This window comes from Bombus vancouverensis, chromosome 8 (assembly GCF_051014615.1).
Source record: "Bombus vancouverensis nearcticus chromosome 8, iyBomVanc1_principal, whole genome shotgun sequence".
NCBI classification, from domain to species: domain Eukaryota; kingdom Metazoa; phylum Arthropoda; class Insecta; order Hymenoptera; family Apidae; genus Bombus; species Bombus vancouverensis.
The window spans coordinates 674,624-690,421 of NC_134918.1; the positions used below are offsets into that span (position 1 = coordinate 674,624).

Sequence of the window (15,798 nt, forward strand, 5' to 3'; positions counted from 1 at the left end):
AGTTTCCTATACTAACATATAGTATATACATATAGCACGTAATATAGCAAAGTTATATTCCATGTATAAAAAATATTATATATCATAATGCTATGTAATTATCGCACGATGTGACAAGTTATACATATGTACGACGTGTGTTTGTAATTTCCTTTGATTTTTCAAAGTCTACTGACATAACATAACATAGTAACATACCTATGTATAACTTACTACGTAGTTTTTCTGTATAGATATTAACATTTTGATTTTCGTTACTATTATTATCTGTAGCAAGAGATGTTTCAAATAAAAGTCGAATCGCTTCAAGGGAGATATATTGCGATACTGTCAGTTTTTCTGTAAGTGGGCACAAAAAAGTTATGCAACCATCAACTTTTTAAGTAGAATCATATATTTTTTAATACATTAATCGATGCAGTTCGTGATTCTTTATTATAAAAAATTATTAACCTATTTATGTCAAAAAATTATTAGTTTAGTGGATACTTTAACTCTTATTTTGTAAAATTCATCGTACGAAAGACAACAAAAGATGTAACTCTTTCTACTTTTGTATTCCTCTTCCATAGCGGACATTGGTTTGGTAAATATTCATTAAAGAATGCTGGAGTATAATTAAGATCGACCTTGAAATTCAAGTATATATCGTGTTCTTCTAATCATCACGAGGATGAAAACTGATCAAAAGAACAATGAGTTGTAATGTAACTCATGTTCTCTTTAAAAATGTAAAGTCTTATTAGCTTTTACACTGACATTTACTTGGGAAGCTTAGTACTTAATATGTTAAACGATGCAACTCGTTATCCCATACAGAAAAGTGCATAGAATCATGGTGAAATGGTATAAAGTATGCTTTACGGCCTTGCCGTATGCTTTTGCGTATTTTACAAAATAGCTTTGTAAATATTATTGAAATTCCCAATGAAAAATTAAGTATTTCGGAAATTACAATCCCATTGGAAGTCATTCTTTCCCTTATCCGGAGGTCTACCTATATAAGAATTCGAGAACTAAATAAAAAAACGAAAATTTGTTTTACTTAACAAAAATTATTAGCAGAATTGTTAAATTAAGCCTTTTATGTTTTTAATAAATATTTCACAAACTACATTGCATTATTTAATTAAAAACAGCACCTTATCTATAATTTATATTAATTGATATTTGTTGTATATTGGATATATTATCGTCGTTAAAAAATTATTTTGTTGCAATTTAGCGTATACAGGAGCCTATGTATCTAAGCGGAAAGTTAGGGATCTGCCCTGTTTGGTTACACATAAGCATAGACAAGAACCTATTGAATACCAAGCTACAAGAACCTATTTAATTCTACAGTTCTACGGAACATTCATATCTACTTTTCTATCCGAGATGGACAAGTATGAGAATGACAAAATCACACAATAATGAAACTAATTGTAAGTTGTCTAAGAAAGAGAAATTAATTGTTTTTAACGAAAGTTGTCTATTGGATTTCCTGACTTAACAATTTGACCTTAGGAGTTTCTTTCTTGTTTAAAGCAAAGGTAATGTGCGAGCACTTATTTTGAGTTTAGATTGATTTTGTTTTCTTTCGCCCAGCTTTTTATATGTTATTTAGATAATCTTGTAGATTTTTTATTGTAATTTCGATATTTTTATGCGTGACTAGTATGAACGTGTCGCCTGCAAAACTGTATATACCTGTCTTCGGTGTTAATGGCATGCCTACTGTGAATAGAGGATAAAGAACAGGTCCAAGGACGCTTCCCTGTGATACCCCAGCGTGGATTTCTTTGAGCGTGGAGGTTACATTGCCAATTTTAACGTAAAAATATCTGTTTGTAATGTATAATAAGATCTATTCGGTAAAAAGTCATTTGGTAAAATTGTTTGTAATTATTTTTACTAGACCTTCATGCCTTTATCTAAGGCTTTTTCTACATCAAGGAATAATGCAGTGCAATATTTGCCTTCTTCCATTTATTTGATTATGTTGTTTACCATTCTGTATATTTGCTCTATGGTATTGTGGTTCTTTCTATAACCGACTTGATGATCTGGGATTAGGTGCTTAGTTGATATTTAATCTGTTGTGTATTACTTTTCTACTACTTTGGAGATAATTGGAAGTAAAGATATCGACCTATATGAGAATGGTAATTTAGGATTTTAGTCTGATCTTTTGTAACAATATTATTTCCGCACATTTCCAGATCTGTGGAAAGTATTCAATCTTTTCTTTTCTTTATCGTGGGGAAATCCTCGCGGACACCCCGCCACCCTCTGGAAGACGACGGGGTAGTGTCGGACTCAAACCGACTAAAACCCCACGGTGGCTATCCTGACGTTTGGGAGTGTCCCCGGACCTCTTTCGAATTACTGCCGGGGCACTCCTTCGTCTACTTCCCGGGTATTTTGGGGAGCCCTTTCTATCGATTTGGCCGCCAGGAGGGACTACGCCTCCTAATGCCACGGACAACGGGGCCGTCGTGCAAGTCCAAGGAGGTCCTGAAACTCCTTTGGCGTGACAACCCCTATGGCGTCCTAAGGCGGCGGCGGTGTAGCAGCTCTTCGGCGACTACCGACCGAAGCTCCGCGGTGCGGGACTCTGGACGGATGACACCGTCGCACCCTGACTCTCTCCGCCAACTCCTTCGCAAGCACGACATGCTCGCAGAAGCAGCGGAAGGCGAGGTATTCCCGCTGCCCCCTCAGCATAGCGCGCACTCGATCCAAATTTGTCTGGAGGACGCGGTAGAACTTATTGTACTAAATCCATAGCCTCCTCCCGGCCATCTACCGCTTTGGCAGTGCTTCTTCCGACTAGCGACTGGCTAGCCGCGTCGTCGCCCTACCTGCAAAGTATTCAATCTGATGATAGCATTAGTTAAGATTGTTAGGAATCTCACTTCCTTTCCTGGTAGTTCTTTCAGCATTTTTGATGTTATTAGGTCGTATCAAAGTTTTTATTGTTTTTTAAGCGTCTGATACAGGAGTGATTTCTTTCTTTTTTTTTTTTTTTTTTGTTTCTTAGCTTCGTGGCTTAATAGGTTATTGTTTTCTATATTTAAGAGAATGTGCAGCTCATTTGTAAATATAATTTGTAAGTAGACTACCATCGTTTCCGCCTAACCTCGTATAGACTTTGTCCAACTTCCATCTTGTTTCTGTATCGGTGACATGGGAGTAATTGATCTTTTTAATATCTTTGTACATTCCCAAAGTGAGTAAGTACTTTGTTCCTTCGATATCGTGAAGATTTTTTATGAAATTTACAAAGTTGCTGTTGTTTGATTTTTGGATTTCAGTTCTAATTTTGTTATTGAGTTTATTGAGTTGATATTGTACAATTACCACTGTGTCTTTTGCTATTGTTTTCTCAGTTTTTCTCTTTTTTAATCAAATCGATGATGTGCTTTTGATACCGTGTTGTTAGTGTTCTCTTCTTATACTTTGTGGTGAGGTTGCTGTTGCGTGCCGAAGCGCGCAGACGTGTGTTTAGTACCCTGTGCAGTTCACAATACAACACGTCGAAAGTGAATCGAAACAGACATAAACCAAGTGTTTCTAAAATACAACGCTCCTAATCTCTGACCCGAATCACAAATTGAATTAACTAGCTCGAAGATGGCCTAAGTATCTCGATCAGGCTCTCTTGAGCAAAACCATAACTACGCCGCTTTACCTCTTCCGTGGTAAAAGGACAATATATCGCTCCTTCCAAACGACAAAATAAAAAAGCGTAAGCTAGAAACAATTAAAATAAACGCAAACACTAGCCAGAACGAATCGTCAACAAGCTGTGTAACCACTTACGATAGATTCGCAATATTAGAATCCACAAACGACTCCATGGATGTAGCTGCAACACTAACTAACCGACATACACAAAAAATCCCCCTCCCCCACTTATCTTTATTGATGATGTCATCGACATTCAAACAATGATAAAGTTCATTGAGAAAGATATCAACAAAGAGGATTACAAACTAAAAATAAATAATTAAAGTTAAAAATTCTGCCGACTAACCCAGACTCCTATAGAAAACTAACAAAGTTACTAAAAACCTTGAACGCAAACTTCCACACATATCAAACTCAAACAAGAAAGACCTTTTCGTGTGGTACTACGCAACATCCACCACTCAGCTAACTTAGACGAAGTGAAGTTCGAACTCCTAAAACATGGCCATGAAGTAACAAACATTAACAACATAAGGCATAGAATCTCGAAAAATCCGCTATCCTTATTCTTCATTGACTCAAAACAAAAGCCAAACAATAAACAAATTTACAACATCAACCGACTAATGAACTCAGCAGTAAAATTCGAACCTTCTTTTATAAAAAAAGAGATAGTGAAATGTAAAAGGTGCCAAAGGTACGGTCACACGCAAAAATATTGCAACCATAATTTCCGCTGCGTTAAATGTGCAGATATTCACCCCACTAATCAGTGTACTAAATCTCCAAAAACCCCTGCGAAGTGCATCCTCTCTCACAGAGAGCATCCTGCGAACTATAAGGGTTGCTCAGCCTACAAGACCTTGTACAAATATAAATATCCTAAACTCAGAGTCAAGGAAATAACTAACCAAGTCCTCAAAAATTCTCAACTCCTTCAATCTCCTATGCCCAAGCAGTACAAGGAAATCAAAATAATCCGAATAACTACAGGGACCATTCTCAAAATAGTGTTCCCAGTTCACAAAACACGGATAACTTCTCTAGACTCGAAAAATTAATCGAGAAACAATCAGAACAAATTAATAACTTACTATTATTATTAACACTCATCATGGATAAATTAATAGGCCCCGACGCAAAATAAAACCAATACGCATAGCTCTTTAGAATGCCAACAGTCTAGCTCAACACAAATACGAACTAAAACTCTTCTTAAAACAACAGCAAATCAACGTGATGCTCATATCTGAAACTCACTTCACCGACAAAAATTACCTGAAAATAAACGGTTATAACTTCTATCATACCCAACATCCCAGTGGAAAGGCCCACGGCGGCACCGGAATTATCATCAAAACCAGCATTAAGCATTATGAGCTTCCATCGTTCCAGAAAGATTACCTCCAAACTACAAATGTAGCGATAAAAGATTGTCATGGTACAATTTCCACCTCAGCAGTATATTGTCCTAGACACTCCATTCCTAAAGAAGACTTTGATAACTTCCTTGATGCTCTGGGCAATAGATTCATAGCTGGAGGAGCCTGTAACGCCAAACATACCCAATGGGGCAGCAGACTTATCACAGTAAGAGGCAAAAATCTCTTGAATAGCATAAACACCAACAGACTCAACTACCTCACCACATATGAACCCATATACTGGTCCACCGACACTAACCTGATTTACTTGTCTTCTTTATAACTAAAAATATTTCGCCAAAATATGTCCAAATCAACTCCTCGGCGGAACTCTCTTCAAGTCATTCCCCCGTTATTGCAACAATTAGCACAACAATTATCGAAAATCCACCTAATGGCTTTATTCATAACCAACTCAACAACTGGCAGCTCTTTAGAGATGTCTTTAATCATTCAACATCAGCCTTAATTTCCCAAAAAACAAATGAAGATATTGAAACAGTCACGGAATACTTAAACACCAGCATAATGAACGCTATCCGCTCTTCCATACCTACTAAGAGTTCTATCAATAAACATGAATACTCCCATCACATATTAGAAAAAATCGCAGAAAAACGTAGACTTAGAATAGTATGGCAGAGTCATAGAACACCTGACGACAAACGCAAGCTAAATAACGCAACCAAAATCATTAAAAACTATAAAAATGACTGTTTCCAAAAATATCTCGCCAATCTGTCTCCCACAGCTGACTCCAACTACTCACTATGGAAGGCTTCCAGGAAACTCACGCCTCCCCCGCAAATAATCTCACCAATTCGCTGTCCGCAAGGTGGATGAGCGCGTAGCCCTATAGATAAAGCCAACCTGTTTGCTAAATACTTGTCTAAAGTATTTAAACCCCATTCCTCCAAAGCTGCAGCGGACATTACTGAATACCTGCACTCTCCCTTCCAAATGTCTCCACCTATTGAACCTTCTCTAGAAGTTACAGAATTAATCCGTCGCCTCAATCCCAGGGAAGCATCGGTGCATATCCGACCGATTGAAAATTAAAGAATTAATAAGTTTTACTAAGAAAAAATAAAAATCGTGGATTACAAATTAGTCATGACGTCAAATCTGATCTGCAGTTAATTTTTTCGTCCATTTTTATTGTTTTTGTAAACGAATACATTGCGTATGGCAAAACAGAAACATCACGTTAGAAATATTATTCGCAGTTTATCAACTACTAAAATTGCTATTAAAATGAAATTTAAATTTTATTATAACAAAAACATTATCGAAAGGGAAATAAATTTAATATTAAACCTACAAGATTATTATGCATAGAGAATATATCAAAATCATTGCATCCATTAACATTCCACTAATCCATTATCCACTGAAGGAACTTCGTTTAATTATTCCGCGATTTTGTTATTCTTATAGTTGTGTTTATCTCAGATAAAAAGGTATGAACTTTTCGACCGAACTATACAATAAAATAGACTCTTGTAGCATAGAGTCACAACGAGTAATATGTCGTTTATGATGGAGCTACATAGGTTTTAGCGCGAAACAACTTCAGTACTTGCCCATTGGAAGCAGCACTAATCCGGGAACAACCAGAACCGTAAATGTGAGTACTCCTCTTGTCACTTCCTCTCTGACAGAACTATGTAAGAAATTCAAAACATAAATTGAGCATTATCGATAATACAGTTTGTACACCGAAAAACGTTATTCGATATGAACTCTATATCATATATTATTTATGATGTTACCACTGACTTGCACTGCTTGTACATGTGAAACGTCAAGGCACATTTCAATGAGTTTATGAACCCAATGAATATATACATATTATGCTGTGAATTCATCTAGCGTGACTTTTGGTTTCCATAAAGGCTTGAATTTCATATAACTAAGTAATAATGGTAAGAAATAATACAAACATTAATTATTTTATACACATTAGATACAATTTATAATATTTTAAATATATATTTTCGAAAAACGTTTGTTTCATAATGAGGTAATATTGTAAGGTAATGTTGTTATGAAAGATATTTGTAAATATCTTTTACAACTTTACCTCATTATGAAACGAGTTTGAACTAATGAAGAAAGTACAAATTTTCATTGCTTGATTCAATATAATAATATTAAAATAATATGTTTCAGAGTTTTGGTTTGCCACCACTTGTTCCAAAACCTACTGTAAACGATCAGTTCAACGTTCATGATGACAATTATGGTATACCTAATCCAATGGTTTCAGGGTACGACTAAATTATTACACAATTTTATTAACAGTTGAATTTCTAACATTTAATATCAATCATATTATTATTTCTTGTTAGATTAACAGCATCTAGGCAGCACATAGGTTATGCACATCCATTGGAAGCATCTGAGAGAAGTGTAAAAAAAAAATAATTTTATTTATTGGAGTAACAATTGAAAATCATAGAGAAAGAACAGAACTGTTAATTTTTTTATTTCATTGTCACTTTATGACTAGAAAGGGATATTTTAAAATAAATTAATAAAATACATTGTTAAAAATGGGAAGAGTTTGTTAGATCCAAAGATATAGTCAATGATGTTTCTTAGAAGCTAAAAATATAACTATTAATACTTAGCCAACCGCACGCGCCACAGTGAACCATACGTTTCTCAATGTAATAGACAAGCCAACCTATACACTGTCCACTGCATATTTTTCCAAGTATTGAGGATTAATGTTCACTACTTAAAAAACAAAGAAGTCTAAAAATTATTTAAGTGGTCAATTATATTCTGCGGTAATGATTTTGTTTAACGATTTTACATATTGTTTATACAAAACATCAAATTAAAAATACATATTAAAAGTATAAAAAAATATAAGTAAAATTAAAAACAAAAATGACTAAAGATAAATAACATAACTCAAACGTGAAATTAAAAATTCATAATGTATTTTAATATTTTTTTACAGCGTGGTATCGTTCAATTATAACTTTATTTAGTCATAACTGATAGTATACCTTTCTAATTAATTTTAACACCATTAAATTGGTGTATTTTATTATGTACTGTACTTTATATAAGCGGAAAAAGTGGCGCAATTAATTTAGAATAGTTCCAGGTAAACAATAGCTGATAATAACAAAAAAAAGGATGGGAGAAACACGTTACTAAATTCAAAAAAGATCTCCTGTTCGATCATGCAGCGATGTATTTCACAGAGGGTGAAAATAATAATAATAAATAAACAATATTTTTAAAATTATAGAAAGTGGGAAAGAAATATATTTTTCTAAATATATATATAATTTCAAAATTAAATAAAAGAATAATTTTTATATAAATATAAGAATAATTGACAAGATACTCCATTTTAAACTGTTTCTCTGTAAAGAATGAGAATTGTGACTTATTGTCTTCTCTTGTGATTTTCAATTATTTGTACAAAAATTTGTAATATATATTATATATGTGTATATTTTTTAGTATGAGAAAAATCGTATTCGCATGAACATGGTGTTATTAAGAAACACACAAGGATTACATGCTCCAATGCGTCTAGCAATGGAATTAAAAGCTACTGAAAAAATTGGAAGACTTCCATTTCTTCCATCATCACACATGATGAAAGATGTGTTACTTGGAAGGGATGAAGAAATAGGGTAAATTAATTAATATATATCATCTATCTAAATTAAATAATTTATTAGGTAGAGAAATTAATTTGATACCTTTATATTGAGCCAACTACAGATCTGTTTGAAACCCAACATTTTCCTCTATTTTTGGATTTTAAACTATCAATTTTAAGCATAAATTGACAAAACAAGTAACATAATAGTAATACTCAAATGTAATAAGAACTCGTGCAACTTAATTAAATAAACTAAAATTGGTCCAAAAGTAACAAAGATAAATAAATGCTAAATCATAAATATCTGATAGCCTTATACAAAAGAGACATTGAATTAATTTCTATATCTAATATAATTAGATTGTATAAATTTATGCATTTATGTGAAATTTAAAGCTATAAAAATAAACAGAATGCATATAAGGTAGAATAAAAAGAGTAGAACACTCATTGGAATTTTTAGTAAGTAAAACAATTTTGTATTTAGGTTCCCCTTCATTATATTCATAAAAATATGTATTTGCATAAATATTCCCAATCTATTTATAATTATACATGTATCCTCAGGACATTAGTTTATAATTTATGAAACGTTGATTAATATAAATATTAAGATTTTAATAACTTTTTATACATTTAGGTTTGAAGACATATTAAACATACCTGAATTTAAAGAACAAATGGGGCAACCACATGCTGTTGTTGAAAAAAGTCTTGGAATATTATAAACACGGATATTTCTATTTCTAATGAGTTTGGCTTTGTATTATTGAATATCTTAAGTAACAATAAATGTTTGGTTCTTATAATTAGGTAATTTATTTTAAATAGCTAGATTTATTTAAGTGAAAAATTAAATTTCATTACATATATATCTAACCATATGAGATGATTTATCCTGCTATTACATATTTTCTTAACTTCTTGAATTCCAACACGTCATTCGTTATCTTTCGTATCTTGCAAACGCGTTTGAATTGATGTAAGAATTGTTTACACTTTATTTTCTTGCATATGTATTGCAAAAGGAATATGAAACTTTTTCTTGTATCTGAAATAGTAAATACACATATAACGTTACATTTCATAATCCTTTATTCGCAATAAAATTATATGATTAAACTATAATTTTTTTTAATTTACTCACAAATTATTGTATCTAATAATTGTTTTTCTTGCTTTCACATAGATTCGAGTTCAGGATTTTATTTATGATTGTTCAGAATGTGATTCTGCAGTAAAAAATTATTAAAGCTGTATTAAAGCTGGATGTCTAAGCAATACATTTTCCTTTTTTAAAAATAAATAACATAAATACTTGCATATGCAATATATTAATCACCAAATAATATTTATTTTATTACATACACAAAAGTTCATATCATAAAATTATGAAATTAAAATTACATAATAATAATTATTATTATACATTGTCTTTACCAGAAGTATCCAAATTATCTAAATATCCATAAAAATATCTTTTAGTATTTTTAACTGATGCAAATGATCTCATATGTGCTACATATTGTGCAATATCTGGGTAATGTTCAACAACATTTCTAAAAAGCCATTCAAATTGTTTAGAAGTCAAAGCATTTACTTCTGATATATTTAAAATCCCATCTTTTTTCTTTTTTTTTTTTAATGTGAACGAAATCCACATAAACACCAGCCTCTCCGCCCCCCCCCCCGCACAATACCTCCCTAATGGAGCGGTGTGCGGCTATGTCACACCGCGCCTTATCGCCGGAGCCGCCGTGCCAGGCAGTCCGGTTCCCCTATCGGACTGCTTGGCGGCCCTGAGTCACTTAAAATCCCACATATCTAATACACAAACTGTATAATTTAAAAGTTTACATGCATTAAAACTTAACTGAAGTTTCACCATTCATAATAAATAATATATGTACAACTAGAAATATATTAACATTTAAAACATTGTTATTTTCTTTCAAATTTATATTTTTTAATAAAAATTGTATAATTCTAACTATATATATGCAATAAAATAATTGAAAAATGATAAGTTTTATAGTGAGGATACTTACCACTGATACCGTTCTGTTTCTTTCTTGAGATATAAACTTCTTCAAACTTCATTGGAGAGAAGCATGCACGAAGTTCAAAAGATTATCAGTAATTAATTTCACGCACTTGAAACAAAATTTTTTAAATAAATCGCGATTATTTTTCAGGGTATAAATATTTATTTCTGACAATTTATATATCAGTAACATTAACAACAATAACAATTTCCAACTATAAATATAAATTACGTTTCGTTAAAAATATAAAATAATCTTCGATATGTTATCGAACTATTAACGCTCAACTATGTTCCATTATTGGCAAATCAAATTCAAGGTTACAGATAAAGAGAGATTTACATATGTATTAAATAAAATAAATATGGCATAATTCGTTATATAAATACATAAACGCTTTTAAATATAGTTTTTAAATAATATTAATTATTCTCTTATATACTATAAAATATTCAAAATTTACTTAATTACACCTGAATGTCTAAATACAATATAAATGCAATAGTTTAAAGAACGATAATGATTTTGAAAATCTATTATATTTAATCGAATGTAGGTTTTAAAAATTTAATAGTATTCGAAAAATATAAAAATTTTAATAAATATGAGTAAATGTATTTGAAGCAATGATCTTTTGAATTGATTGAAGCAATGGATTTTTAAATATTATGTGTTTAAATGTATAAATCTCTTATTTAAATATTATGATTTAAAATATTAAACAAATAGTTTAAATTATTCACGATAAGAACTTTAGAAATGTATTATATTTAATCGAATGTATATTTTAGAAACATAATAATTTTCGAAATATTATAAATATCTAGATTTAATTACAAACAAAAGTATATTTGAGACAATATGTGTTTTATTTACAATATATTTAAATATTGTAATCCAACGTAAAACTCAAATTATTCAAGTTACAATGTTTTTCATAGAATACTAACTGATTTGTATTACAAATCATTACTTAAAATTTAAAATTTGTAAGAAATCATATATCGATCATTTTACACTCGATGAAATTGTTATATGTGTTACATGTTATATGCGTTCGATGTAGGTATGTAATAAATTTGGTAATAATTAGAATTAATTTCCTTACAACGTTATTTTGTGATAATAGATTTTGTTTACTCCTTGTTTTAAATAACCTGGCATAAAACCACAGTTTATCCAAAGAAAAATAAATATTCAGCACTACGACAGACATGAAAGGTTATCGCAATTAAATTACAGAATTATCAAATAGCCAGTATAGTTCAACTCCGTATCCGATTGTGAGATACTTTTACTTTATTAAATACTATTAAATATTAAATTAATTTGAAATTAATCACAATATCATCATTTCATTATCAGGTTCATTATTTAAATTTTTAATAGAAATATATGATAACCTTCGTATTACACAAGACATAATTTCATATAATATTGAAAAATATGGATATTAAGATTTTGGACGGTGGATTTAGTTCACAATTATCCACTCATATTGGTGCAAAAATTGATGGCGATCCTCTGTGGACATCAAGATTTTTAGCGACAAATCCTGATGCAGTTTATGCTACGCATTTGGATTTTCTACGAGCAGGTGCAGATATTATTGAAACAAGTACATATCAAGCTTCAGTTCCTGATTTAATGAAATATTTATCTGTAACTGAAGAGGAAGGTATAAAATTATTACACGAAGCTGCAAATCTTGCTAAAAATGCAGTGAATGATTATATTAAAGAAATTATAGACAACAATGATATTGAAAATAAGAATCCTATCATTGCTGGCTCCTGTGGACCTTATGGAGCTAGCCTACACGATGGTTCTGAATATAATGGAACTTATGGTAAAACAACACCTCGTGATACCATCATTGAATGGCACAAATCACGTATAAATGCTCTTGTAGATGCTGATATAAATTTATTAGCACTAGAGACTATACCTTGCTATCAGGAAGCAGAAGCATTAATTGAACTTTTAAGAGAATATCCAAACATTAAGGCATGGCTTTCATTTTCTTGCAAAAAAGACAGTCAAAACATAGTAGATGGGAGTAATTTCCAAGAAATTGCTTTACGTTGCTATAAAACGGCATTACCAGGACAAATAGTTGCAATTGGTGTAAATTGCATTGCTCCAGAAAACATAACTCCTTTACTAAAAAATATCAATACAGGGCCAGCAAATGAGTTTATACCATTAATCGCATATCCTAATAGCGGTGAAATCTATTTACAAAGTGAAGGCTGGATAAAAAATGGAAATTCTGCTTCATTTGAAAATTTTATTCCTGAATGGCTAGAACTTGGAATACGTTATCTTGGAGGTTGTTGCAGAATGTATGCAGAAGATATAAAATCAATTAGAAAAGAAGTAAACAATTTCAAGAGGAAAAGGGAGTCATAATGGATTAACTGTTTTATTTAATCAATTATTTTAAATACGTCATTATGTTAAATCAATTATTTTTTTCTTGTTTATTTTAAGTAAAGTTTTGTGACCTATATATTAAATATTTAGAAAATATATGTATGTTTCTATATAATCTTATATTTTGACTAATATATCTTAACAAAATATATCAAAATTAATAACATCTATATATACAGGATGGTTGGTAGTACAAGCGGAAAGGGGGTGATTCTACGCGAAAAAAGAAGTCGAAGATATAGAATAAACTTTTTTTTTTAATTTTCTTTTTTAATTTTTCCATCGACACAACGATCTACAGTGAGATCCGTTATAACGTACCGCACGCGTACCGAGCGAAAATTCAAAGTCGATTTTCTCGAAAACAAAGCCTCAAACGAAAAATTTTTATTCTATATTTTCGACTTCTTTTTTCGCGTAGAATCACCCCCTTTCCGCTTGTACCATCAGTTACCAACCACCCTGTATATATATTACGATTAATAATTTTCAGTTAATATTATTTGCTGCTAAGGGAGGAAAATATATATATATTTTTCATATATTCATTGCACATACATATATATTGTTATATTTTTTTTGTCATAAAACAAACTGTGTATTAGTCTTGTTTATTTGTTGTGTACTGCATTACAATAATATGAAAACACTATAAAAACTTAAATTCAGCACTATTAGTAATGATAATAAAAAAACAACTTCCAATTTCTGTAACAAAAAATATCAATTAATGTTGATTATCAGATAACGCTTATCGCATCAATGTAATTTGCTAAATTTAAAAGTGTTAGGCATACATATGATAGATATCATCACACGTAGTTTATCGTAACATACGTAAACACGTGACTAAATCTGATCTTAATGTAAAAATTGTACAGTGTAGGTACAAGAAGAAAATTAACAGTTTTTGGAACAATTATATTTAAGCTTTTGTTCATGTTAATATTTATCTCACTGATTCGTTATGGACTTTGGAATAAGTATATTTCATAAAGCCAATTGTAGAAATTATTGCCTCAGATTCGCAAATACATCTAAACGGCCAAGACGTGCGTGAAATAATAAAAGTTGGTTTTCTCGATGTTACAATCGCATTACTATTACACAAAATTATAGTTATATTTAAAATGTTTAAAACTGAAAAATAATTTTATATTTTTACTCGTGAAGAGATATCCTTGATATTAAAAATATTTGATAACAATTTTAAAAGAGAATCATGCAAGAAGTGAAGGTGTTAGATGGTGGATTTTCTACACAATTAGCAACTCATGTTGGTGATATAATAGATGGTGATCCTTTATGGACTGCACGATTTCTTGTTACGAATCCTAATGCAGTTATTTCTACGCATTTGGATTTTTTAAAAGCTGGAGCGGACATAATTCAGACAAACACTTATCAAACATCTGTTGATGGTTTTTCAAAGTATATGAACCTTTCAGAAGAGGAAGGTCTTAATTTGTTTTCTAAAGCTGTAGATTATGCTAAGGAAGCTATAAATTTATACAAAGAAGAGATAAAAAATAAAAGAAATGTTATAAATGCAAATCCACTAATTGCTGGATCAGTTGGGCCTTATGGAGCTTGTTTGCATGATGCTTCAGAATATACTGGAAAATATTGCTCAACTGTGTCAGAAGAAATTCTTATGAATTGGCACAGACCACGTATTCAAAAATTAATAGAAAGTGGCGTTGATATGTTAGCTATAGAAACAATTCCATGCAAGCAAGAAGCAAAAGCACTGGTTAAATTATTGACAGAGTTTCCAAATAGTAAAGTTTGGTTGTCTTTCTCGTGTAGCTACGATGGAAAGAGCATAGCAGATGGCTCTCATTTTCAAGATATAGCACTATGGTGTTACAAGGAAGCCTTGCCAGGACAAATTTTAGCAATTGGAGTTAATTGTATCGCACCACAAAATGTAACTTCTTTATTAAAGGGAATAAATGAAAATTGCAAACAAGACTTTATACCATTGGTAGTATATCCTAATAGTGGTGAAAAGTATACAGTAAAACAGGGTTGGGTGAAAAAAGGAGAAGGATATTGTTTACAGGAATTTATACACGAATGGCTCGATTTAGGTGTTCGATACATAGGTGGATGTTGTAGAACAAATGCTGTAGATGTGAAGAAAATACGAGCAGAGGTAGAAAAATGGAAAAGTAATTAAATGTTGAAATTCTATTATATATATTACACATTTACACTACAGGATAAAAATAAATCCTTAAGAATATGAGCAGAAGATTTATTAAAATATTTTTATACATATTTATAATTAATATAAAATATTTCTCCTATAATCATTTATGGATTACATTTTATATTGGATATATTTTAAGAAACTTTCATTTTTAAATGTAAAAATATATATGTATAAATAAATTATATAAGATTTTATAAATTATATAATATATATATATTTAATGATCAAGCCTAATAATATAATTAATAAAATTTAAAGGTTTTTAAATATTCTTTATAATCAAAGCTCAAACAAAGAATATGTCAAAAGATTCCATAACTATTTATTAAACATGTAAAAAATTGGTTACAGAACAGTATAAGTTCC

The 15,798-nt window shown here is 30.9% G+C and overlaps 4 protein-coding genes across 8 annotated transcripts; 3 read left to right on the forward strand and 1 right to left on the reverse strand.

Moving 5' to 3' along the window:
* Positions 1–6,866: 6,866 nt before the first annotated feature.
* Positions 6,867–9,542, forward strand: Pomp (proteasome maturation protein). Its single transcript, XM_033348057.2, has 5 exons — positions 6,867–7,024; positions 7,272–7,369; positions 7,451–7,511; positions 8,586–8,761; positions 9,374–9,542. The coding sequence occupies exons 1-5, from the start codon at positions 7,022–7,024 to the stop codon at positions 9,459–9,461; spliced, it is 426 nt and encodes a 141-aa protein (XP_033203948.2). The 5' UTR covers positions 6,867–7,021; the 3' UTR covers positions 9,462–9,542.
* On the reverse strand, positions 9,406–10,984 carry LOC143303036 (uncharacterized). 3 transcript variants are annotated; one of them, XR_013058995.1, is made up of 3 exons: positions 10,174–10,617; positions 9,881–9,965; positions 9,406–9,784 (listed from the first exon to the last, which is right to left on the reverse strand). XR_013058995.1 is itself a non-coding variant. In XM_076620778.1 (2 exons), exons 1-2 carry the CDS (start codon positions 10,394–10,396, stop codon positions 9,943–9,945), a joined length of 246 nt encoding a protein of 81 aa, XP_076476893.1. In that variant the 5' UTR covers positions 10,397–10,617; the 3' UTR covers positions 9,406–9,942. The 3 variants fall into 3 exon arrangements, 1 of the variants encoding a protein (XP_076476893.1); XR_013058996.1 differs by lacking the exon at positions 10,174–10,617 and adding an exon at positions 10,782–10,984 and having other exon boundaries at positions 9,406–9,965; XM_076620778.1 differs by having other exon boundaries at positions 9,406–9,965.
* A 783-nt stretch (positions 10,985–11,767) lies between these two features.
* On the forward strand, positions 11,768–13,334 carry LOC117164755 (betaine-homocysteine S-methyltransferase). 3 transcript variants are annotated; one of them, XM_033348050.2, is made up of 3 exons: positions 11,768–11,844; positions 11,908–12,061; positions 12,144–13,334. In XM_033348050.2, the coding sequence occupies exon 3, from the start codon at positions 12,225–12,227 to the stop codon at positions 13,188–13,190; it is 966 nt and encodes a 321-aa protein (XP_033203941.2). In that variant the 5' UTR covers positions 11,768–11,844; positions 11,908–12,061; positions 12,144–12,224; the 3' UTR covers positions 13,191–13,334. The 3 variants fall into 3 exon arrangements, with proteins under 3 accessions (XP_033203941.2, XP_076476626.1, XP_033203940.2); XM_076620511.1 differs by having other exon boundaries at positions 11,780–11,840; XM_033348049.2 differs by lacking the exon at positions 11,768–11,844 and having other exon boundaries at positions 11,851–12,061.
* Positions 13,335–13,466: 132 nt separating this feature from the next.
* LOC117164753 (betaine-homocysteine S-methyltransferase) lies at positions 13,467–15,638 on the forward strand. Its single transcript, XM_033348045.2, has one exon. The coding sequence runs from the start codon at positions 14,437–14,439 to the stop codon at positions 15,394–15,396; it is 960 nt and encodes a 319-aa protein (XP_033203936.1). The 5' UTR covers positions 13,467–14,436; the 3' UTR covers positions 15,397–15,638.
* Positions 15,639–15,798: the final 160 nt, after the last annotated feature.

Bases quoted from the DNA above. Each gene is read 5' to 3' on its own strand.
- LOC143303036 (XM_076620778.1), bottom strand. From the start codon at position 10,396: ATGTGGATTTCGTTCACATTAAAAAAAAAAAAGAAAAAAGATGGGATT. The intron at 9,966-10,173 runs GTAAAGACAATG...TTTTTACTGCAG, and splicing joins AGATAATTTGGATACTTCTG to AATCACATTCTGAACAATCA.
- LOC117164755 (XM_033348050.2), top strand. From the start codon at position 12,225: ATGGATATTAAGATTTTGGACGGTGGATTTAGTTCACAATTATCCACT.
- Pomp (XM_033348057.2), top strand. The intron at 7,512-8,585 runs GTAAAAAAAAAA...TATATTTTTTAG, and splicing joins TGGAAGCATCTGAGAGAAGT to TATGAGAAAAATCGTATTCG. The intron at 8,762-9,373 runs GTAAATTAATTA...TTATACATTTAG, and splicing joins GGAAGGGATGAAGAAATAGG to GTTTGAAGACATATTAAACA.
- LOC117164753 (XM_033348045.2), top strand. From the start codon at position 14,437: ATGCAAGAAGTGAAGGTGTTAGATGGTGGATTTTCTACACAATTAGCA.